Source organism: Nelumbo lutea, chromosome 1 (genome assembly GCF_056320005.1).
Source record: "Nelumbo lutea isolate HS-2025 chromosome 1, American lotus-T2T, whole genome shotgun sequence".
Lineage (NCBI taxonomy): Eukaryota > Viridiplantae > Streptophyta > Magnoliopsida > Proteales > Nelumbonaceae > Nelumbo > Nelumbo lutea.
Genome location: NC_142684.1, coordinates 192,908,759 through 192,933,820, shown reverse-complemented (window position 1 = coordinate 192,933,820; position 25,062 = coordinate 192,908,759). Strand labels below are relative to the sequence as shown.

Sequence of the window (25,062 nt, the reverse complement as noted above, 5' to 3'; positions counted from 1 at the left end):
TATATAGAATCAGGTGTATGAATTCTATTTCACTAATTCATTTTGTTTGAAATCATATTTATTGTTAAGTTATGAGCATTATTTAAATAATTTCTTACTACTTTTACATGATTGAGAATCTCATGGTCTATTTGGTTCGTGGGAATGGAGGTTTGGAATAAGAATTAGATTGAGCCATTTTAATTCCAATTCAAATTGTTTGGTTGGGTGGGATTAGAATCTCATTCTCATTCCTAGTAGAATGGTACTCCCCAATTTGAGGGAATGAGCATTTCCTCTCCCTCCCTTGATAATGAAATCTCATTCTAGCTGATTCTAATTCCTATATGAACCAATTAAACTATAGGAATAGACCATTTCAATTTCAATTCCGAATCAGCACTAATATCTATGAGCTTAGGGATGCAAACGAATTGGATCGGATTTGAATTAGGGTATACTTGAATCCAGTTCGATGTGAGAATAGTAGATCTGATCTGATTAGATCTCACAAACATTGGTTTGAATTCAAATCCGACAAGGAAGTCGGATAAGATCTGGTCAATTTAATTTTTTAAAAATAAATTATTAAAAGAAAAACAAAATATAACAACTTAAATAAAGGAAAACAAAAAAGCATGTATCTTTTCAATTATTTTAATCACATATATACATATTTTTATGAAAAAATAAATAATATAACAAATTTACAAAAATACAATATAAATAGCATATTTATAAATAAATAAATAACATATATATTGGATCGAATAGGGGATTGATCCAAATTTGATCCGATTTCTGTTTGAATCCTATTTATCCAATCCAAAGATTCGAAATAGGAATATCCGAATATGATAGAATAGGAGCGGACTTCAGATATCCATCTGTATAAAGCTTCTTATTGCATTTTAGGGTCTTTTTGGTTCACAATCGGATTCAGAACCAAAATCCTTTAGAATTGGAATAGGAATGGTCTATTCTTATAGTCTGTTTGGTTCAGATAGGAATGAAAATGAAAATTAAAACCACTAGGGATAGAATTAGGGGTGGCAATTTTCCCCATCCCCGACGAGTACCCAGGCTCCCCGACAAGACGGATCGGATATGGGGGACACTTTGGCGGGGCCGGGGTCGGGGATGGGGTGGTCCTTAAATCCTCGATCGGGTTCGGGGATGGGGATGGGGATTGCAATCCCCGCCCTGCCCCGCCCCCGATTAATATTATAATTGTATAATAATATATATAATTATAATAATTATTAATTTATTCATAAAATAGTAAAACATAAACACTTGAAGAAAACCCTTCGACTAAAATTCTAAAAATTGACTGAGTCTTCAACAGAGAGAAGAGAGAAGAGACAAGAGAGGCGATTGAACCAGTAAACCCTAGCTTCATCTTCGTCGCCGATTCACCAACCACCGACTGTCGTCATTGACTGTCACCACTGCCCACTCGCCCGTCAACATTGGACAGAGGGGAGGAAGAGATACTTGAGTCTCGACAGAGACCAGAGAATTGAGAGAAGAGATACTCAAAGAACAAAGATCTTCCTTTAACCTTCATCATCATCGCCGACCACCGTCGCCATCACCCTTCGAACTCTCTCTCATCATCGACCTAAACTCTCTTAACAGTCCTCTCTCTCTCTCTCTCTCTCTCTCTCTCTTAGTTTCAGTCTTTCTCTCAACTTTTATTGATTTCCATTATATTCTAGAATCTAGAAAATAAATCTTAATTATCTAATATAGTTCAGACTTCAAAGTTCGAGTTCAAATACAGTTTCAACCGAACCCAAATGAAATGCTGAGAGTGTGAGCCGAACCCAAAGGAAGAAACTTGAATGGGAACTCAAGGATGATGGTGAGCTTCAATAGAAAGGGAAGGTTTGGCGTAATAGATGGGGAATTTGGGGATTTGGGTCTCCGACGAGGAATTCATCTCCATTGAGGTCGGGGATCGGGGATGGGGATGGGGTGATTTGGGGGTCAGGGTCGGGGATGGGGAATGTAATCCCCACTCCGAACCCGCCCCATTGCCATTCCTAGATAGAATTTCATTCCCAAGAGAAGGGCAGGGAATAGCCATTCCCTCAAACGGGAGAATGCCATTCTAGCAGTAATGAAAATGAGATTTTAATTCCACCCAACCAAACAGTTGCCAATTGAGATCGGAATAATCCATTTTGGTTCCGATTCCATACCCCTATTCCTGCGAACCAAACTGGGCTTTATAAAATAAATCAAAGTTTTTTATTTTTTTAAATTCTGGGGCGGGGGGCCGGTTGAGGGGTCTCCACAAGGCTTTACAGCCGCACATCCGATCGTGCACAGGTTGTAGTCAGCAGATCCGAGCTCATGGGGGGTGGAGTATTATGATCGAGTAATACACTGGATCTTGCTTGTTGGGTACTCAACCACCTTTCTGGTGATTTGTTGGAGATTCTAGATGATCCTTTCCTTTGTGTTTTTTATATATTTATAATAAATATGAATAAATGCTTCTTGCTTGTACCGCAACCCCACGAAGAAGTTAGATCTTAGAACAAAAGGATTAAAACAAAGAAGAAGAAAATAAAATAAACAAAAAAAAGTGTAAATTCGTTCTTTATTCGGTTTGTTTACGCCTCAAATTAAACAGCTTTAGGTGTGGTATGGGCCCACCAACTGGAAGGAAGAAAAGTACCAAAATGCGCATTGTGCACGTGCAGGGACTGCAAGGATCTAATATTCAACCAGTCCTTATTCCTTTTAACCGTTTGCTCTTAATCCTGCCACGACTTTTTAAATGTGATGTATCAAATGGTTTGGATCATTGGCACAACTGGGTCCCATCCCAGCCACGTCGGAAGGTATAAAGTTGGTGGTGAGTCATTTAATAAGTTCCAACAAACGGTATTTCCTATTGCTTTCCCTCAGATATCAAAATTTCAGACTTTCAGAGAGAGAGAGAGAGAAGCATCATACGCCAGCCAAAGAGAGATAGCTCAACCCTCAGCCGACTCTCATTTTTCTTCTTTCTTGTTTGGTAATGAGCCGACTGTTGATAATAGATGTAAAATAAATAAAAGGAAGAGAAAGAGAGAGACCCACATAGACTTACGAAGGCCTAATCAATTAAAGAGGCGTGTAGCTAAGCATAGGTTGGGTTAAGGTTAAGAGATACCCAGCACCAGATCCTATAAAGAAAAATAAGGAAATATATAGGAAGCAATCAAAATGTCAGGACTGAGAATAGGGACAGCCTTGTCTGCTTGGCTTGACTCATCTTCTTTCTTCTTACTAATAATCATTCAGCTTCATTCTAGTTTCTCTTTCTCTCACCCTTTTGTTCTTCTCCTGGACCTCCTCCTCTTCCTCCTTTCCCAGTCCCCCCCCCCCCCCCCCCTCTCTCTATCTTGTGTTGGTTTGCGTCAGGTTTGATCTGTGTCCTGAGTTCTGAGACGAAACAAAAACAATAAAAAAATTGTAAACCCAATTCAATCTAGCCCTCTTTCTCCCTCTCTCTATCTCTCTCCACTGTATAAGTGTCCAGAGTCCAGAGGTTGTACAGAAAGTCGTGTGCTCGGATCCCAATACAGGGTCTCTGGTGAGATCGCCAATAACGAGAAAACTGCCTGCTTTTTCTCGCCACTCACGCTCAAGTATAAAGGGCTGTGGTCCTTCAAACCCATCTTTCCTTTTAGCTTTCGTAATAATATTTTCTCAGTCCCTTCCAACCCTTTTTCCTTCTCCTTTGTTTCCTTTTCAGCTGTTGCATTACACAGCTTTTGTACAAAGAAAAGCTCCATACTCCCCATACACAGCAGATTGCTGGGTTTGAGCTTGGGCTTCTACTAATGCAACAACCGGGTTTAGGAATGTTGGGTCATGGGGTTGGTGGTGGAAGCATTGGTGGGTTACACGATGACGTTTCTGTGTCGGTCTCGGTAGCTGTTCCCGCCGATCAACAGCGGCAGCTCAAGGCCGAGATCGCTACACATCCTCTCTATGAGCAGCTATTAGCCGCTCATGTCGGGTGTCTCCGCGTTGCTACACCAATCGATCACTTACCTCTCATCGATGCACAGCTCGCTCAGTCTCACCATATCCTTCGATCCTATGCTTCCCGACATCAACAGCAACACCATGTCCTCTCTCCCCACGAGAGACAGGAGCTTGACAACTTCTTGGTAGGTTATTCTCGAAAGTGATATTCCAGTTTCCTTTTCTTCATATTCAACTGTTATTTTTTACTCTCCCCCCTAATCTTCCCTTACCCTTAATATGGTTTCATCTGGTGTTATTTACAGGCTCAATATTTGTTAGTTTTGTGTTCATTCAAAGAACAGCTCCAAAACCATGTTCGGGTCCACGCCGTCGAAGCTGTTATGGCTTGCCGTGAAATAGAGCAGTCCTTCCAATCTCTCACCGGTATGCCCTCTCTCTCACTCTCAGGGTCTCTGTCTCTCTGTCTCATAATATTATTAGAAGTTTAATTTTAGAGATGATAAAGAAGTCTGATGGGTTTTTTTTTTTTTAGATGCTGTTTTCTTGTTTAATCTGTTTGTTCTTTTAATGTTGGATGGATTTGGTGGGTGGAAAGATAAGGGGGAAAGCTATATGGGTTACTTGTAAGTCTGTGTTTCCGTGGGAGAGAGGTGGGTGGAGTGGGACCACGGAGGAAATAGTTTATAGTTAGGAGAGGTTTAGTTAGTTGGGTGATGGAGGGAGGGAACAAAGAATGACAACAACCGGTGATGTTTCATTTGAATATTTAGCCTTTCTAGAGGGTACTTGTATTCTGATTGTTTTTTATTTGTTTTGTTAGATAACCCATGAACCTTCTTGCTTACATTCCTCTTGATTTGCTGAGTTTGGAATCTTTGGACATGTACTGGAGTGCTTGGGAAACAACCAAAGTTGTTATATATTTCAAATATTATTTTTTTAATATCTTTCTTATTTAGTGCTACAAAGTTATGAGATAATCAGCTGCCATCACATGGATATTCATGTAAAAAGTTCATAAACATGGAAAGTGAATGATGTATAATAATAATAATAATAATAATAATAATAATAATAATAATAATAATAACCCAAGTGTTCATTTTTTGGGATTTTGGTACAGAAAGTAAGTACTAGTTAATGCAGGTGGCAGCTTCTTAGACTGGTTTTGAGGTCTGGACTTGCGGATAGAATTAGTGCAATTCCTTTCGGCAGATGCATATCACATGCCAAAAAGAAGGCAAAACAATCAAAAAGTTCTGTGCAGGAAATGTTGAATGAGATTCCCCAAACATTGACTGATAATATCAGGGTAGATCGAACACTTTTGATCAGACCAACAAAAGTCAAGTCTTCCCCTTACATTATTTGGTTGCAAACGATTATTTCATATATAAAGGGAATTTTTTTCAACTGTTAAAAGTTCCATGCATGCATAAATAAAATTTCACACATAAATCTGAGGAAAACTTCTTTTTTCCCCTTGAAAATCCCCTCTATTCGGTTTGGGGTGGTCTCTTTTCTTATGGAGGGATGCTCATTTTCTATAACCATAGGTGTACTCAGTATTTCCTTTTTGAGCCACAACTCCAAGCTAAGAAGACAGTAGAAAGTGAAATATAACGCTCAAATGATGAGATATCCCATTTCTTTTTATTCTACCAAAAACAAAACAAGTATGCATCCATCTTTTGAAATTGAAGGCTTCCTTTGACTAGAGATTAATTTGTATTGTGAACAAACTGGATTAGTTATTACTTTGGCAATTTCCCATGACACTATACCACACACTTTATTTTTTTCCAACTCTTGCGAAGAGAAAAAAAGGAATTAGCAAAAGCTTTTTCAAGTTGTAAAACTGAGGCAGAATAAGAATAATGACGGTTGGATAAATTAAAAAAAAATAAAGGAGAAAACAAAAGAATATTGACGGTTGGGGAGAATGATGATGAAATTATCTGAACATGAACACTTTATTTGATATATATAGCTAGTTTGAAAAATATGAAATTTCAATTGCAACAAATCTTTACCTTCTCTAAGATTATAAAACAACAGTTGTCGACTAGCTATAATTTATCCAACAGAATCTTCAGCTAACAAACCACTATTATTCAATTCCCAATATATACATATATATATATATATATATATATGGATGTAAACAATGAATATGTAAGAATTGAGTCTTCTATCAATAGTTGGATTTCCTCTCTTCATCCGTCACCCTGAAACCACTAATTTCATAGAAGAGAGGAAATCCAACTTTTGATAGAAGACTCAATTCTTACATATTCATTATTTACATCCAATCATATATACGTGCACTTAATTGTAGTGCTAACTTCTAGCTCTATATGTACTACATAAACCATTGGGCATAAAATAATAGGTTTGGCTGATTGATTTAGATCTTATAACATAATTATTAACCAATAAAAAATGTGCATCATTCATGACATTTAACATGTAAATTTCTTTATCTACAAGCATCTCCGAACTCCAACTCTTCAAATTTCTTATTATTTTTATTCTAGCTTTTAGCTTTATTGCTAGTTGGTAAATAATTTTCTTAATTAGTAATAACCAAAATGCATTTAGGATCAAGATCAAAGACTAAAAGCCACTCCTTAACATATATGGATAGCCCTTAGGAAGGGATAAAACATTCGCCCATCTAGAGGAAATGGCTAAAATACAATAAGCCCTTTATGTCTTTCAGAACAATGCCAAAGGTTAACTCGTTAACATCTGGGTAACCCTTAGGTATGTATCCAGTTCATCCCTCCCACTCCCAAACATCTGGATATATAGCCCTTATATGAAGGGAGAAACCATTTTTCAATAAAATATTCATCTTGACATATATGATATGGATTGCAAGTACACTCTACAGTATTATGTTTTTATGTATTACAAAAATACAAACAACAGAAGTGATTGTGAGTTAACTCATTCAACTAAAAAAATCATACTACCCAACTTTTTTCAGGATTTTAGGCCTCACAAGACCGTGCTCACACCGTTTGCACAGTCCTTTGGGAATATCTTCCCATGAACAAAAGAGCAGACAAATACAGAGATATTCTCAATACATAGCTGCAAGGGACTGCGCGAATGATGTGAGCAGTCTTATGAGCACTGAAGCCGATCTCTTGTTATCGTTTTGTTTAAATTGTAAGAAACTGGAGATTGTAAACTATGATTATTCCTACTATTTTCAGCAAGTATTTTAAAGTTATTTAGTAGTATAAATTATTCATATTGGTTAGATGGATTTTTAAGTGAATAGATCCAGAATCTTCAGCATTGGAGTTCGGTAGCTGAAGGACTAGTTTTTACTTGTTTGCGAACTTAGTTAATTGCCTTTTTTTTTATTTTTATTTTTATTTTTTATTTGTCCTATTCTATTGAGTCTTTGGGTTCTTTCTATTTACTCATTCAATGACTTTGAAATATTTGTTTATAGTTATCAATCTACAAATGTACATTTAACTTAAATATCATGTATTATGGCAAGAGAAATCCAATAATAGTTTATAGGGCTTATCTGGACTAGAGCACTGAACACTTGTCAAATGCAACTTATTACATGGAAACTTGACCCTATATTGGCCATGTCATCCCTCAAAATGATCATATATATCTGTATGCACAAACATGTGTATATATGTATCTATATTCCTAAGGTGATTACACCAGGAAATTAAAGAAGTTTTCCTTGGACAAGCTAAGGATCACTTTAGAATGATTCTGGCGTTTCCTTGTGACACAATCATTCCTTGGCAAAATAATATGCTTGGAAGACAAGGGATCATATTTCTCCTTAGAAACAAGTTGTTCCTTGTTTTGATTTTAGGAGGGGAAATATTTGCCTTTTAACATGCCAAATTCATAGCCTTTTGAGTTCATAGTTCATACAACATCTTTTCCATACATAAGAATATTTTCATGAATATAAAGAGCAATTTAACATTTCTGCTTCATAAAAATTAAGTGTATGCAAGTCCGACCTTTAAGGATGATTAGAATATCTCTTTATTGCATATTTGTTGATGAAAATTATGGTTACATTGGAAAAATGTCAGAACAGTTTATTCCTAATAAAGAATTATTTTTCCTTAATTTTGGGAATGAAAAATAGATGGTTTTGGAAAGCAAAGAACGAGGGATGCTTTTTTTTTTTTTTCTTTTGGAAACTTACATTCTCTCCCATGAAGAAACATAGGCTCGAGAGGCACTTTCTCGCTTCCAATTTTCTTATTTATGCCTATATATATATATCCAAATTTCCTTTTATATAAATATAATTCTATTATTAAATAATAATTATCGGAATAGTCAAATTTAACAATTTTTAAATAGCACCATATCTTCTGTCACTTTCCATTTAAAATGGTGTTTATTCAAGGATAAAAGCTATTAAAAAACAAGACTTAATGGTCTTTTGAAAAGCTTTATTTTTTTTCCATAAAATTACAATTTTCTTGAAGTTAAGTTATGAAAATAAATATCAGTTTGTTAGAGATGTAAACGAGAATATCATAGGGGAGAATATGTGTTGCAGGTCTGCTGTGTTGGAAAGAACAAAATCTACCCATATTTTTATAAATAAAATTTGGTCAACAGACCTATTTGACTAGTTTAGTTCCAAGATGAGCATGGGTCGGTTCGGTTACATGGCAGAACCTGGAACCTACCTTTTAGGGGTCAGTTCCAGGTTTTTGGAACCAGAACTTACCCTGTGAAGGTCGGTTCTGGCCTTGGGGGTTCTGGGGTCAATTCTAGGGTCTGCCCCCCATGGAATCTATTCTTTCTTTACTCCCTCCTCGCCCCCCCCCCCCCAAAAAAAAAAAAAAGAAAAAAAAAGAAAAAGAAACATGCTCATTGAAAACTTGATTTTTAATAAATATAATATATTGTTTAAAACTTATATTGTTTTCATTGATTAAATTGAGTAACTTAATGCGTAGATTATCATTATATGGTTCAAAACTTATAATTTAAATTTAAATTTTGTAAGTATTACTTTCTACATTACTTATTGCACACATTCAAACATTAACATGAAAAGAAATGATCAAATAACTTAATTCAATGGTCAGGTGAAACCATGGCCTTTGTAACCATGAGTGTTTGGGTTCAAACCTTTACATACCCAAAAGTATTTTGGGATTTATTTCAAGGCAAATTCAGTTCCAAGGCAGGTTCCACCGAGGCCAAGTAAGGTCAGTTCATCAGGTTGTTTCAGGTACGATAAACCCCTAGACCTTGAAACCAACTTGGGTTGGGGCCAGTTTCAAGAATTTTTGGAACCAGACCGTACCTATAACAGATTGGATAGATCAGTTCAAGGCCAATTTGAGGTCGTTCCATTTGATTCTGGGTAGAACCTACCCATTTGCTCATCCTTGGTAGAAGCATAATAAGAATTGACTGAACATATTGATAGTAAACTTTAATTTTAAGAGTTGTAGACAGTGATTCTATAGGGAAGAAAAGTTCCCTCCTTACGTTTTAACCTTTAGTTTATAATTTGCACTGATTTAAGGACTCATTGTGCTCAAATGTCGTCTTTTGTGTGTGAGGAACAATGTTGAGGAATTGGTATAGCATGGATGATTCTGCTTTTTTTTTCCTACAAAAAAAACAAAAACATTCAACCTCAGCTTAAAAGGTTGATTTTCCCCCGTGGGGATCTGCCCCATTTTGTGATTTGCCCCATTCCCCCAATCCCCGTGGGGATCCGCCCCGAATGGGGATGATTTTCCCCCCATGGGGATGGAGATGGGGAAACTTTCATCCTTGTTAGTAGGGATGGAAAAATTTTCATCCTCGTTAGTAGGGACGGGGAGAGCACTCCCCGCCCTATGGAATTCCAACTAATATATATGTATGCATACATTATATATGTACACATACGTCTATATATTAATATTTTTAAAAATATGGTTGAACATGCTTGAATCATTTCTAATAGGATTGTAAATTTTAATTATTTCATTTTTATTTTTTTAAATAAAATAAAAAATAAAAACAAAATGATTAACATTATAAAAAATTACGGGGAATGGGAATAACCTTATCCCCGTTAGCAGGGACAGGGACGGGGATGGGGATGGGGATTTTCACAGGGACAGGATTGGGGAGAGGCTCCCCTTCCCCACCCCGCCCCACCCCATTGCCATTCCTACACATTCCCTTGTGTCTATTTGCGTTAGTTACCAGTGTCAATTGCACTATTAGGTTCTTTGAATTCTGAAGGCTATTAATTAAAGATCATGCCAATAACCAGCAAGGGAAAACAATGGTTGCAACAAGCTTTTAATTATGTTTTTTTTTAAATCTTTTTGTTTTTGTTAGACTAAGGTTGGAAATGGGCTGGATCATCCTAAATCCTAATAATGTGTTTAAGTCTAAAAATGGCCCCGGCCATTTTCTTTAATTGTTAGCCCCAGTCAAACTTTTGAATTCGTTATTTACCAGTTAACACTTTTGAAATGTTTCCATGTTAATATATAAGAAAAACTCACCCAAGGGATGGCTCTTGATGTTTTGAACCAAAATAGACTTTTTCTTAGTCCATGTTTGGTTTGAAGGAAAATGCAGAGAAAGATAGGAAAACCTTTTACAAACCTTGCCTAGATTGCCCTGTCTTTCCTTTCCTTTCTCTATCTTTTCCTTCAAACCAAACATAGCGTTAAGGTAAAGGATAAGGATTATCTTATTTATTTTTTAACCAAACTTGATGGGCCATCAGGTGTTCTGGACAGCTTTAGCTTGTTGAAACGAATTTGAGAAATTGGAACACCACAGGTGATAAAATGGTTCTTGATGCATCGGAGCACAACCTAGCGGCCAGAAAAAAAATAATAATTTTTTCTTTCTTTACATGAAAGATAAGAAATAAACAGGATTTAAATTATACATGGTTTTTTCTTTATTTCTTAAATTGTGGTAGGCTAGAAAGATTGTTAAGTTAGAACTAGCCTAGATTTTTGAGAGAAAGAAAGGTACCCAAAACACTAAGGATTTCGTGTATCAGTGACAAAAATTGTGCTCCTTGAAATGAGATATATTGGACTTGGGCTGTTATGTCCTAACTCACCCCATTCCATATACAAATGGCATAACAGGGCTCAATTAGATGACATCATTGGAGATGGACCAACCTTTTGGATGGATGACATGGTTTGTCACACCATTCTCTATGTGGCTAAAAATGATTAGATACTAGGAGCTACTTTGATCCATGTATCATCCTTCTATATCTTCCCAAATTACTTCCATCCAAATAATTATGCAATAAGAATTTTATCTATGTAGGTCCCTTGAAAATTCTTCTGAGAATTCTGTTTGAATCACGGTAAAAAGCACCTTCTTGTAATCGCATCCTATTTGATTGCTGAGAATTAGAGAACTTGAGGCTTTGAATGATTTAAGTCGAAGTTGTAGAATCAGACGAAGAAACAGATGATAATTAAGAAAAACGATGCAGTTACATTTATGACTGAAAGTTATGGTCAAGATAAAGTGAAATCAGATGATAATGATGAAGATCATGATTTTTTTTTTCTTTTTTTTTTTATCTCAAACCAGACTGTAGGTTATACTGATTTTGACCAAAGTGAAGAGTGTTTTTTATTAAAGATTGGTAATAGTCATGAACTCTTGGAATGCACAGAAGCGTAGAACCATAGACCAAGAGCTGCCACTCTGGCCATGTTATATTTCAATTGGTTGTCTGTGGTTGTATATTTAATTCTAGATGAGTTTCTATCCATTTTATCATTATCTAAATTTACTTAATCTTTTATATGGTTTCCTAGCAGAAAGTATTCTGTTGTTCAAAACTGAGTATAAATTTGACATGCAGTCTTGGTGTTAACCACAATCACTTTAGGCAGTGGAAAAAACAAGAAGAAAAAAAAAAAAAAAGAAACAAGAAAAATATCTATAAGGGAAAGCTTGTGTTGCTTTTGCATTAGACATTTTAAGATCCCATGTCTTTTCTAGGTAACTGTCATGAAATCTACTCTGAACTGCCTTGTGTTGCTTTTGCATTAGACATATCTATGAGGGAAAGCTTAAATTAAACTGGTATAAAGAGAGCACAATTAAAATGCATGTAGGAAATTAATAGTTTAATCAAGGTTCAAAATATTGATACTACTGGCGTATTGGCCTGTATCGGTACTGTTTTTTGTGTTTTTTTTTTTCCAAAACTGGTTCAGAGGGGCCAGTTTAAGGCCGGTCTGTGATGAAATTTTGATCCATGAGTTCAATATTCAATGTAACATTTTCCCATCCATGACTGTTCACAAGTTACAGTGGCAGCTTGGTTTACCATTTAATTCTATGTACAAGATTTGACAGTCACATCTGCTCATTATTCCAGGAGTAACTCTTGGGGAAGGAACAGGTGCTACAATGTCCGATGATGAAGATGAACTACAGATGGATTCTGCATTAGATCAACCAGGTTCTGATGGGCATGACATGATGTCATTTGGTCCACTGCTTCCAACTGAATCTGAAAGATCTCTGATGGAGAGGGTTAGGCAGGAGTTGAAGATAGAGCTGAAGCAGGTAAAGTACTTGATAGTGTCTGGAAATCTCCCAATTCTTTCGTTTTTCTGAAGCTCCCAATTCTTTTAGTAGACACGACCAACAAAACAGCAAGCTGATGTGTCATATTTCCTGCCTTTCAGGGCTTTAGGTCAAGAATTGAAGATGTAAGAGAGGAAATCTTAAGAAAAAGAAGGGCAGGGAAATTGCCTGGTGATACAACTACGATCTTGAAAAATTGGTGGCAACAACACTCAAAGTGGCCCTACCCTACAGTAAGCAATTGCAACTTTTTGTTTCAAATTCTTAGCATACTCATAAATATAATTTACAATACTGTGCTGTGGCTTATTTCACTTCTATTTCTTTTTCTTTCAAATGTATTACATGTGGAAAAAGCAATAAAAGCTTCCTAAGTTCTTTAGTTTTCATTGTTATAATATAAATTTGTTGAGGGCATGATTTTTACTTGTCAAAGAAGTCAATGTCTAGTGAAATATGACAATCATAAACAATAACTGAAATATTCTAAAATATTATATGCCAAATGAAAACCAAAACATAGTCTGAAAGAAGATCAATCCTCCTGGACGTTTCTCTAGTTTTTTTTTTTTTTTTTTTTTTTTTTATCAAGTCTATCAGCAAGGGGATCCTCTTAGGTTGTTGATATCTTCATAATCTATTAGTCTCATTTTCTAGTTATTTATAAAATTTCATTACTTCTTGATCTCTTGCTCTCCAATAAGGATGTGCTTTTCATGATCTTTTTTTGTCATTTCAAGTAGTTTGTCATTGATCAAAGATCTTGGAGTTGTGCCAAAATGCTGACCCAGTTTGTTGTATAGACATATGCTTCATGAAAAAAAATGGAAGATTGATCTCAAAATAGAAGCCTCAAAAACTATTTGTTCTTCTATTCCAAGAATTTCCTAGTGGAGTCCATGTTTTTTTTTTTTTTTATCAGTAACTGATCAATTTTATTAAAGTTTAGATAAAGAATGGTGTACAATCAGTATATGCTAGGTATCCCTGACAATGGGCTAACCTTGCTACTTACTCCTATTTACACCCGTTTATGACTCTTAATTTACGTTACATGTTTCCTCCTCAAGAAGACACCCCCAAGAAAATAAAAAAGTTGGATACTACTACTCCCTTCTTGCCAAGGTATCAGCCATGCCATTGGCAGACCTCTGAGTCCATCTAAAAGGTAGCTCTTAACTCCCTATCCAGCAGTTTTACCTCTCCTTATGGCATGTCTATGCTTCCAAGGCCCAATGCAATTAAACTTAGTCACCCCACAACCACCCATGAATCCCCTTCTGCCTCCAATCATAGAAATATAGAACTTTCCCCAATCTAAGTCCTTAATTCCCTAGTGAAATTCATGCTGTCTACTCCCTCTGAAATCCTCCTTATATTCTTCTTACCAAGATCTCCTGCAACTTATGTTTTTGGGTGCATTACAATTCTAAACAAGTGCCAAACAACTAAGAATCAATGGTAGAACGAGTTGATGCAGCTTGATCAGAATCGCATCTAATAAATACTTCTTTTGATTGGTGAAACCAACAAACACTTGGCAACTTAAGATTCAATTACATCCTGAAGTTTGAGCTATACACCCCTAAAAAGAACAAAAAAATTAGGAACTTCACCATGCAATGGAACCCAAAGGGAATGGTGACAAAGAATTCAGAAACAATGAAGAAAGCTGCCAAGTAAAGGAGAGAGAAGGAGATGAGCAAAAAGAAAAAGAAGAATGATAGGAAGAAGATGCAATTGCAAACTCCATAAGATAACCTTTTAACTCACTCTTGTATCCTTCTTATATGAACTTACATTCTTAGATCCCTTATTTGATTTACCCCAGTTGGTTCTAGATTCAAGAGCCTAGACTCCTTACATCATCCTTCAGTATTACTGAAGAAACAGTAATAAAACACCTTCAAGACATGAATTTGAATATTTGTGAAGGAGAGGAAGAGCAGGCAACAGTTTCTGCCAACGAACCAACACTGGGACAGCAATAGACTTATCCTTCTTAAGGTTATTGGCTTTGAAAAACAGCAATTTGACATGCATGAAGACTGGAATATAGGGATAAGCTGAAGGTTGGAAATTATATAATTTGAAATGCTATGAAGATAAATGATGCCAAAGTTTTTCCCTTTGTGAATGTTTTCCCTATTCATATGCATTTTCTGATTTGGAAAAGGAAAGTGGTTTTAAACATTTTCAAAGTTTATAACATACATTGGGGCCTAGAAGAATCTCAATGATCAGTAACTAGCAGACAAGCTTTGCAAGCCCCATTAACATTTTCTTTTTATTATTTAGGAAGATAATAAGTAACAGTAATGGAACAGTTTTTAGTTTAATCAGATCCCTAAGAAAGCTGAGCAGGTGAAAATAATTTTTTCTTCACTCTAATTTAGTGCGGAGCATGTATGGAAACACTTTGCAGAGCTGTTTCTGCTGCATTGTTTAGTTCCCAAGGTTGATAGACTTCTATTTAGTCGAGTGTTGTTTTGCAGTCACTTCTTTTTGTTAAGCAGTCTGGTAGCCACTTAAGTGCAAGAGGTATACAATTTGGAAATTAATCCCATTCACCATTCTATGTAGCATTTTGGAGAGATGTCCATACCTTTGAAGATATTAACCTTATTTTGATCAATTTTGAGGATGTTAACCTTCAAGAGGAAGTACTATGTCAGCTAAGAACCATCTATGCATAGCAAAAACAAGTAGTTTAAATTTCACTGCCAAGTGAAATTTTACTGAGAAAACAGAGACGAAAGAACCATAAGAATAGCTACCTGTTCAAACAAGTACCAGAAAGCAGAATACCTACCTGTGTTTTCTTATTATACCTACACTTCTGAGGAATGCCTTTTCCTCACAAAGGCACAGGAAAAGTATATCTTATTATATGTTGCAAAGACAACATCATTTTTTTTTACACTAAAATGAAAATGTATTTCTCATAAAATCTGCACTTTTCTGAACTGACAAACCTGCTTTTTGCCATCCAGTTAAATTAGGGCTTATGATTCTGCTCTTTTATGTAATTAGAGTCCCAGTTTAATTGTTTACACATGTACCTGTATGATATTTACAGGAAGATGATAAGGCCAAACTTGTGGAGGAGACAGGCTTACAGCTAAAACAAATTAACAATTGGTTCATCAACCAAAGAAAACGGAATTGGCACAGCAATTCTCAATCAGTGACAACTTTAAAATCCAAGCGCAAAAGGTAGACACATTGATCTCATTTGTTGCAAAAGATGAGCCGTAAGTGAAAATACTTTATGGAGATAATGTCTTCTATGTAAGTTCAAAATTAGTTGCTTCTAGTCAAACATCTCTGACAAAAGGGAAACAAGTCTTAGCAGAGTAGCAGTTAGGTAACTTTTGAATTCAAGTATGTAATATAAGCAGTTGATGATGCACCATTCATACAGGTGCAGGTTTCTGTTTCACTATCACATTTTCATAACCAGATCTTTGTCAGCACATTCTTTTACCATTTGATGGCTGTTGCTTTTGTGAAAATTAGAAAAAAGGACATAATAACACCTGAAATATGCAGATTGCATTTTATAGAATAAATATGATTTTTTTGTGCTCACTGGACAGTATAGTTGAAATTATATAATACATGTCACAGACGAGCAAATAGAACTCGTCTCTGAGAACAAATTTTTAAGAATGCTACTGCATTTCATGGCAGTGAAGTCAGTAACCAAACCCATTACCTTTCTAACGTTAAAAATTAAAAAATTGCTTTTAGTTTCAAAAAAAAAATGCATAGTGAAAAAAAATCATAAATTGATGATTTTCCAGATTCCAGATGAACAATTTTTCACCTTGTATTTATTGACAACCACCTGTATCTGTACCCTTTCTTTTGTTGCCATATGGATAACTTAGACATATTTTCACCTCAAACAAGTTACCATCTGGATAAAAAAGAACCAGAAACATAGACCTCAACAAAGCTGAATGCAGATCATTGCATACAGTTTACTTCATCTATTATGTGAAATATGCCACATTACCTTGTGGAAGTTTGCAATGTAAAAAAGGATGCTCTTTGAATATGATTTACATGACAACTATGTAACTACAAAATTATTGCTAAAAGAAAAAGATACATGTTTTTCCAACAAAACAGTTTAAAGTTATATGGAAGATTATATTTTGTTTAAGGGTTTGACTATAATGTGGGAAAGACATGATACTGGAAAACTTACAACCAATCAATCGGCATTATAAAAGTGGTAACAAATCAGGTGGGTATTCATCAAAATTAACAGGGGGTTTTGATTGGTCAAACTCCTGGTATCATGTCTTTCTGGCATCACAGATTTTCCTTTGTTTAATAGTAGAACTGGTATGTCTATAACGCATGTACATGACATGTCTGGTAGTCAAATTCTTGAAAATTATCTTTTATCACTTTGTGAAAATGTATCTACATAACTAAATAAATGGAAACTTCTGTATGTATCTCAATTTGTTTCTCCAGGATTTCTGGAAAAATAAGGATTTACAACCTCACAAAAGTGAAAAAGGATTCTTTGGTTAAATGATTTTTTGACTTATTTGATTCTGCCATTCAGGGATGGGACCATATTGCAAGATTGACATTTTTTTTTATCAATAACAGAATTGCAAGATTGATATTATAATTTTAAAATGATCATGGAATTGTAATTCTCCAAATAATACGAGTTCTTTTTTTTTTTTTGAGGGTGATTATCTTTGACTTAATTATAGGCATACAAATGAAAATTGCCAAATGATAATGATCATCAGACAATAATGGCAAAAATATGTGTTCCAATCACAGAAAAAAGAAAAGGAAGCCTGAAATGGTTTATTCTTGGTAGAGGCAGTATGATGGCTGGAACAGAGATGGTCCAAAATGGATGAGAATCATGAGATTGATGCCTAAAAATGACTAACAAAGTTGTACTCTCATGCTAAAAATGTTGAGTAAGACAAGGCATATAAATCTACCACAACTTTATAGGTAAATCCTTTTTTTTTATTCCACTCCAAAATGCAAGATTTATCTATAAACTTTTTTGAACTTTATAGATAAATCTTGGATGTGGAGTTTTATAAAGAATTATTCACTGATTAACCTGAGCTACAAATAATCATTTAAGCTAAAAGAATTCAAAGAACAAAATCATAGTGGTGCATGCACGACAAAATTTACGATTAGCCCCATATAAGAAACAAATTCATAGAAGATGAGATGCAAAAAGAAAAGGTAGCACTTCCATATACTACAAAAAAGGGATTTAGATTTCTTGGTGCTACCCATGCACTTTAGCTACAAATTACAAAAGTTTATGGTGACATTTCCCATTTGCTTCAGATGGCATGCTTATCAAGGATGACCATTATCTATGTGAGTTGTAGATCCATATTTTCGTCTATCAATAATTATGTAAATGTTTCTCATTGTCTTGTTAGTAGAGTTAGTATGCTCTGATTCTGAAGAGATCGTTTTGTTCAGGTTGGATCTAGGTTTCTATTTTTTTCCCATTTTCTTACTTTATGTGCACTCTTATTCCAACAAGATGCCATTAGATTACTGGAAATTCAATAGGCCTTATTTTCTCCTTATTCTAACAGTAAAGAAGCATAGAAATCAAATAGTTCAGAACTTTCTAACCCTAATTTCCGCTAAAAAGTGTAATTAGAACTAATATAAGATTCCACACCGCATATGTATATTAATGATAAAGGCATCAGCGAGCAGCCCAACCGAAGAATGCATTTTTAGTTTTTCACCCAGTTGAGATGCCAAATCTTTATGAACATACGCTTTACCTGTTCTACTTCCAATTTTCCCCTGCAGAGTGTAGTGGAGCTAGAACGAATAAAAGAAAAACAAAGAAAACTGTATTGCGTTAGTCTGCTCTGCTCAGTATGATATGCTTGAAATCTGATTAAGGGTTCAATATAAGATTTGCGATATTTGGTCTGAGATACAAAGGGGCAAAGACGATTCGAGAACTTCTACAAAAAGGACTTGGTTGTTTCCATTCATTTGCCATTTGTTAAAGATTAATAGAAAAAATGTAGAACACTTCAGCATCAGTACTTCCGAGGAACCAACAGATTTGCATTCGTTACCAACGATAAACAAAGGAAATCCATAACTAAAACTGAGCCAAAGATATGGCTATCGATAATAAATACTCAAAACAGAGAACCAACCTAAGCAAGTCTACTTGTTTACAGTCACAGATATACCAATCCGGTTGTCAAAACAAGATCATTAAAGTACTGTAATCGCTCTTGTCGCATATTTGATACCCACGGCAGAAGAAACTAACAGAAGCATATCATTTCAATACAGATAAAGAAACGCAGAAAAATTAAAAAAAAAAAACAAAAAGGGAAATATATTTGCCTGATATCGTCGCAGGAAAAATGAGGGAGACTGGAGAGTTGGACAGAGACTGTTTTGTTTTCTTTACTCCTGTTCCTGACTTCCTCATTCCAGTTGCCTCTTCTCTTCCTACTTCTTCTTCTTCTCTCCTATCGGTATGGTACCATGGGTCCACCTTCCTCGTTCACGGTCAACCCAAAGTCCAAATCCAAAGATAAAACAACTTCAGTGGTTTAGTACTTTAGTACTGCCAGCGCCATGAGACCGAAATTGAATTTAGTCCTCACAGTCTCCTCATAAAAGTAAGAAAATGTTCCTAATGCACGGCTTTAAAAACCTGTAAGACGGGAGACCGGATCTGCTACTCACACCTGGCGCCTCACACACATATCCTATTATGCATCAGGAATATCTCCCGTATTTATTGGTTTTTATTCAAGGAAATGTTTCCAATTCAATTCAAGGGAGATGTTTCCAATGAGAAGTTTGGATTTGATCCTCACGGAACCGTGCTCACACTCTTCTCACAGCGCCTACGGACCAAATTTGATCACGGTGTGAGGACGGTTATGTGAGAATCAAATCGGAACTTCATGAGACCGGATGATCTGCTCTCACACCACCACTTAATTATATCTCAGCTGTGCATTTGGGAAAAACACATAAATGAGTCTGGATCTGCTCCTCGCAGCCTGGCGCCTCAAAACATTCTCACAAAACGTGATAATGCCACGTGTCCCCAAAGCCTTTGCCTCTCCTCTTTTCTCTCCGGCAGATGACAACGAAAGAATGCCCTCCATCGGTTGCGGTGCTCTCCTCAGAAGTCAGCGATCTCACCGACCAGAATAGATTCCAATGACAGTACGAGAGCTTCCTCCGTTGGGGTTTTTTATTTTTTTCACATGTAGGCTATGGCACCGATGACCATTACCAAGTTCAAGATTCTTCCCATTTCATTTTTCTTTTTCTTTCAAACATTTCAAATTGTTATCGGACTGATTTTTACTTGGTTCGTGAAGCCAAAACTTCTAATTGGAGTGATTATAATCACTCGTAGTTTGAATGACTATTTTTGACGCTGATGAAGGAAGATTTGGCCCGACTTCATAATTATGCAATATGTGGCAAAGGCAACAGCTCGGTACAACAGCACGTCTAAGGCGCAAGCACCAAAAGGAGGAACCAGCGGTCCGAACTCCCTACCAACAATCCGAATTCCCTATTAGGAGCCCGAACTCCCTACAAGGAGCCCGAATTCTCCCTTAGGCCCCGAGCCAAGCACAAAGGGCAATAAACCGAACTGGCCTGCCCCATGGCAGTTCGGGACACACCTCTATCCGAACTCAAGACTTCACCTCGCTCACCACTCCAGCACTTCGCCTCCAGGACGCCAAACTGAACAACCGTATCATGCCTGACACCGAGGAAGTTCGTATCCAAGGGCGGTGCACCTGACTGACTGGGGATCTGACGCTTGACAGCTGCACTTCAAACGGCCACCTACCACCGCCACCTGCCACCGCCATCTCCAGTTACAGAGACGGCTCCGACAAGGAGCAGTGGCGGTTCTGTCCCAGCAGAGGGGATGACACCCGAACTGGCAGAGCACAGAAGTAATCATACCCGACCTGACAAAAGCCTCGGAGTGAGTGCGCGAAGTGGTTATAAAAGGCTCCCTACCCCCCAAGAACAAGGTATGTGAACTTTGCGCCATCTGATTTTATCTTGCCTTTGAGAGAATACTAACTTGAGCTTTGGAGCAATCTCATCGGGTTTCCCTCGGAGTTCCCTCATCTTCTCCGTTTCAGGTTCCCTGTAGCTCCGTTCAGAGGCAAGGCCGTTGATAGCTAGGACCAGCCGGATTGCGTAACATCAATTGGTGCCATCTGTGGGAACGCTTCTAAAAGCATCCCTCTAAAACTCTCATAACCTCATCTTCTTCCAAAAAACTCCAACACCCATGGCTTCTTCCAGCAATGCTGAACGTGGCACAGAAACGAACACCACCGGGGAACAACTCTAAGTCCCCGTGGTGTGCACCGGACAGTTCACTATCCCCCTTCCAGTGGATGGGATCCCCAACTTGAATGCGCCACAAGCAGTGGCGCCCCTAAAACTTCCTGCCCTGAACATCTCTCTTCCACTCCCTATCGAAACAACTTTTGCTGAACCAACTACTGTTCCCCTGGAGACCTGCCAGAACCAGTTCGACGACCTGATCCAATGCATGCGAGCAATGCAATCCCAAATACAACAGTTCCAGCAGCATCAACTCCAGCAGCACCAAATACTACACCACCTCTCTCAACACCACTATCAACAGCAGTTCCCCCAACTACCCCTGAACCAGTCACTGCTTCCACCTTGGCACCCTGCTCCAAAGCCGGTTAAGGCCTCCCCTCAGGGTGGACGCCCTCATCGAGGAGAAGCCTCCCAACTCCAGAACCCCCCTAACAGTCAGGTCTCATCCCCAGGCCGAAGGGAAAGGAAAATCACCCCCGCCTCGCAGCTCGTAGACGGGTCGGGAACCTCGCCCGTAAAGTCAGCACCTCGCCCGTAAAATCACCCCCGATTCAGCACCCTAGCAGTAGACTACCAACATTCCGGGCCCATTGAACTCAGCAACACAAAGGCCAGTAGCGCCAGTACCAGGCCCACTCAACAACGAAGGCGCCGGCAAAGTCGCCAAACTGCCACCCATGTCCTGCCCGAACTCAGAGGTAAGGAAGAGACGAGCTCGAACGAGGTAAAAGCTGTTTCAATTCTCTCAGTTCCTTCCCCCCTCACATCAGAACTTCTGACAGTCCTCATGCCTAGAGACTTCAAGCTCCCACCTTTGGACAAGTATGATGGGTCCTTTAACCCCAACGACCACGTCGATGCTTTCCAATCCCAAATGCACCTCGCTAGGGCCAGTGAATCATGCATGTGTGTGGCCTTCACCACCACCTTTAGGGGGTGGCCCGCAACTGGTACAGGAACCTAGCCCCCGGGCCAATAAGAAGCTGGACCTAGTTCGTGCAGGTCTTTACCGCACATTGCGTTACTAGCAAGCGGTGCCCCAGAACCGAGGAAAGCATCTTCGGAGTAGTCCAAGGGGAAGGAGATTCCATTTGGGGCTACATCAAGTGGTTCAATGAAGCATGCTTGCATATACCGCGATTAGACCCCGCAGTACAACTCGCGGCGGCCAAGAGAGGAGTAACGTCCAATGAATTCAAATGGCACATGGTAACCAGCCAACCCGCGACCGAATTCCTCAAGCTCGCGGACAAGTTCATGAGAATAGAGGAAGAAATCAACCAAAGAACCAAAGGCGGGATCGAGAAAAGGAAAAGAGAAGGTGAGCCCTCCAACCCAGGCGACAGAAGAAACCCGGCCCGGGACGCAAAGCCAAGCCAGCCGTCCCGAGCTCCCTTAGCAGTTCGGATGGATTACACGCTGTTAAACACAAGGCGGACCGAGATCTTGATGACGATCAAAGACGCCCCATACGTAAAGTGGCCACATCGCCTAAAGAGTAATCCAAACGAGAGAAATAAAAATCTGTACTGTAGTTTCAATAGAGATCACGGTCATAGTACTGAACAGTGTAATAATCTCCGGGACGAGATAGAGGGACTCATTTGTCGCGGATACTTGAGAAATTTTGTACAACATAATGATAATAATAATAAGGCAGGTCGGCAAGGAGAGCATGAAAAGGATGCCCCCAAATCCAGCAACAGACCGGCCAAAGCGTTGCAGCAACAGCCTCCAGAAGAGAGGCCAATTCGGGGAACCATCCATGTGATAGTGGGAGGTTCGGTGGTAGCAGGGTGTACTTCGGCAGCAGCCTAGACGTCAGTTCGCGAGATAGCCCAAGAAGAATAGAACCCTCCAAAGAGGCCGAAGATAGAAGAACCGATCTTCTTCACGAAAAATGATGCGCGAGGTGTCCACTACCCCCACAATGACGCGCTTGTCATAAAACTAAGGATCAGCGACTTCGAAGTCAAGCACGTACTTGTGGATTCAGGTAGTTCGGCGGACTTCCTCTTTAAGTCGGCATTTGACCTGCTACAGTTGTAGAGAAGCGGGCTCAATCACTCCTCTGGTGGGCTTCAGCGGAGAGGAAGTCAGGCCCCTCGGAAAGATAACAATACCTGTGGAAGTTGGCACATGGCCTTGCGTGGTCAGACTCAACCACGATTTCCTGGTGGTCGCAACCCCCTCCCCATACAATGCCATAATAGGGCGGCTAATTACGCATATTCTGCGGGCAGTGGTCTGCACCTACTATCTGGCAATGAAGTTCCTTCGCCCACAAAGGAAACAGTCGCAATTCTGACCTCGGCTACTGGACCCCAGCAAATGTGTCTTCGGTGTCACATCAGGTAAGTTCCTAGATATGAGACCACCCTGAAAAGTAAAAGAATTTAGAGGCTAAATGGCCGCATAGTCGCTCTGAGCCATTTCATGTTCAAATCGGCAAACCGTTGTCTACCTTTCTTTAAGGCAATCAAAGGCAAAGGGTTCGAATGGACCCGAGACTGCTAGTTTGCGTTTGATGAGTTAAAGAACTACCTCGCTACTGTGCCAACCCTAGCTAGGCTCGAGGAGGGCAAGGTCTTAGAACTGTACCTCTCGGCAAGCGACGAGGTGGTCAGTTCGGTACTAATAAAAGAGATAGATCAGGTTCAGTGGCCCATCTATTATGTCAGTAAAATTCTGCAGGGAGCAGAGATGAGATACCCGCAGATAGAAAAGTTAGCATACGCATTGGTAATTACAGCTCGAAAACTCCGCCCATATTTTCAGGCTCACACCGTTATCATCTTGACTGACAAACCTCTGAGGCAAGTCTTACTCAAGCCCGAGGTTTCCGGTCGGCTAACGAAGTGGGCCATCGAGCTCAGCGAGTACGACCTCCAGTATAAGCCACGAACTGCCATTAAGGCCCAAGCCTTAGCAGATTTTTTCGCTGAGTGCACATTCAGCATCGAAGCCCCTGGGCCGGTTGAGCCCGAGATCCCAAGTTCGGGTGAACCCGGAGCTCCCAAACCAATAGAGTTTGAACCCCGTAAAGTAGCAACCAGTGTGACATCTCTCTTGGTTAGGCCAAATGCGAACTGGGATGAGGAGCCCTAGATCCTTCACGTAGATGGCTCGTCGAACTACTAGGGCAGCGGGGCTGGTATAGTCCTACGTGGTCCGGGTGGCACGAAATTGGAATACGCACTATGCTTTGAGTTTGCGACATCCAACAACGAGGCGGAGTACGAAGCACTGATAGTCGGGTTGAACCTAACGCAAAAGGTAAGAGCAAAGCACATAGTTATCTGCAATGATTCCCAGCTCGTGGTCAACCAGGTTACGGGCGAATACGAAGCACACGAGCTCTCTATGATTGCATACTTGGCAAAAGTAAAGGAGGCTCTGCTCAACTTCCTATCACACTTCATCAAACAAATCCCGATGTCAGAGAACACTGAGGCCGATGCCCTATCTCGGTTAACCAGCACGAGTCACAACACCATGAGAATCGTGTACATAGAGGACTTACCTCGGCCTATCTTTCTCGGTGGGGCAGAGGAGGTCGCTCCCATTCTGGAAGCAGAGCCAAACTGGATCGACCCACTCGTGAGCTTCTTGCTAGATGGAACCCTCCCTGTGGATGGCAATGCAACCAAGAGGATGCAACCATGAGAACCGTGTACAAAGACGCCTACACATTTTTTTTGTCAGAAAGACACCTAAACTTTCATACTTTGGTTATTAGACAAAGATCTCCTCTATTAGCATTCCACCAATTAATTTCGAAAGAAAGATGTTCATCTAATTGTTTAGAGTTTTCTAAATGTCCAAAATACCTTCTTCTAATTTATTTTACTCTTTAATTTACGAAATCGTCTTATTTTTTAACACTTCATATTATTAATACTTAAATGCTTGCCTTTTGACCAAAGTGACGACGTTGGTTGACTCAGTTGTAGGGACTGAGATTAGAAGAACATGAAAAGAGGGAAGAAGAGAGTGGAGGTAGAGAAAAACGGAAGAAGAGAGAAAGAGAGAGGGAGCAAGAGATGTCGCTGTCGCAAATAGAGAGAGAGAGAGTAGGAAGGG

The 25,062-nt window shown here is 38.7% G+C and overlaps 1 protein-coding gene and 1 long non-coding RNA gene across 2 annotated transcripts; one reads left to right on the top strand and one right to left on the bottom strand.

The window, feature by feature from the left end:
* The first annotated feature begins 3,128 nt into the window (after positions 1 to 3,128).
* On the top strand, positions 3,129 to 16,071 carry LOC148880094 (homeobox protein knotted-1-like 7). Its single transcript, XM_088961919.1, has 5 exons — positions 3,129 to 4,154; positions 4,275 to 4,395; positions 12,371 to 12,561; positions 12,684 to 12,815; positions 15,662 to 16,071. Exons 1-5 carry the CDS (start codon positions 3,822 to 3,824, stop codon positions 15,800 to 15,802), a joined length of 918 nt encoding a protein of 305 aa, XP_088818045.1. The 5' UTR covers positions 3,129 to 3,821; the 3' UTR covers positions 15,803 to 16,071.
* Positions 12,249 to 19,261, bottom strand: LOC148880093 (uncharacterized). The gene is made up of 3 exons (XR_016104464.1): positions 18,979 to 19,261; positions 15,188 to 15,233; positions 12,249 to 12,672 (listed from the first exon to the last, which is right to left on the bottom strand). It is a non-coding gene; the product is annotated as an uncharacterized LOC148880093 (long non-coding RNA).
* Between the last annotated feature and the right edge of the window lie 5,801 nt (positions 19,262 to 25,062).

What these genes read in the sequence shown, in the direction of transcription:
- LOC148880094 (XM_088961919.1), top strand. Translation starts at nt 3,822, where the DNA reads ATGCAACAACCGGGTTTAGGAATGTTGGGTCATGGGGTTGGTGGTGGA. An exon ending in GTCCTTCCAATCTCTCACCG is followed by an intron (nt 4,396 to 12,370) that starts GTATGCCCTCTC and finishes TCATTATTCCAG; the next exon opens with GAGTAACTCTTGGGGAAGGA. An exon ending in CAAAGTGGCCCTACCCTACA is followed by an intron (nt 12,816 to 15,661) that starts GTAAGCAATTGC and finishes TGATATTTACAG; the next exon opens with GAAGATGATAAGGCCAAACT.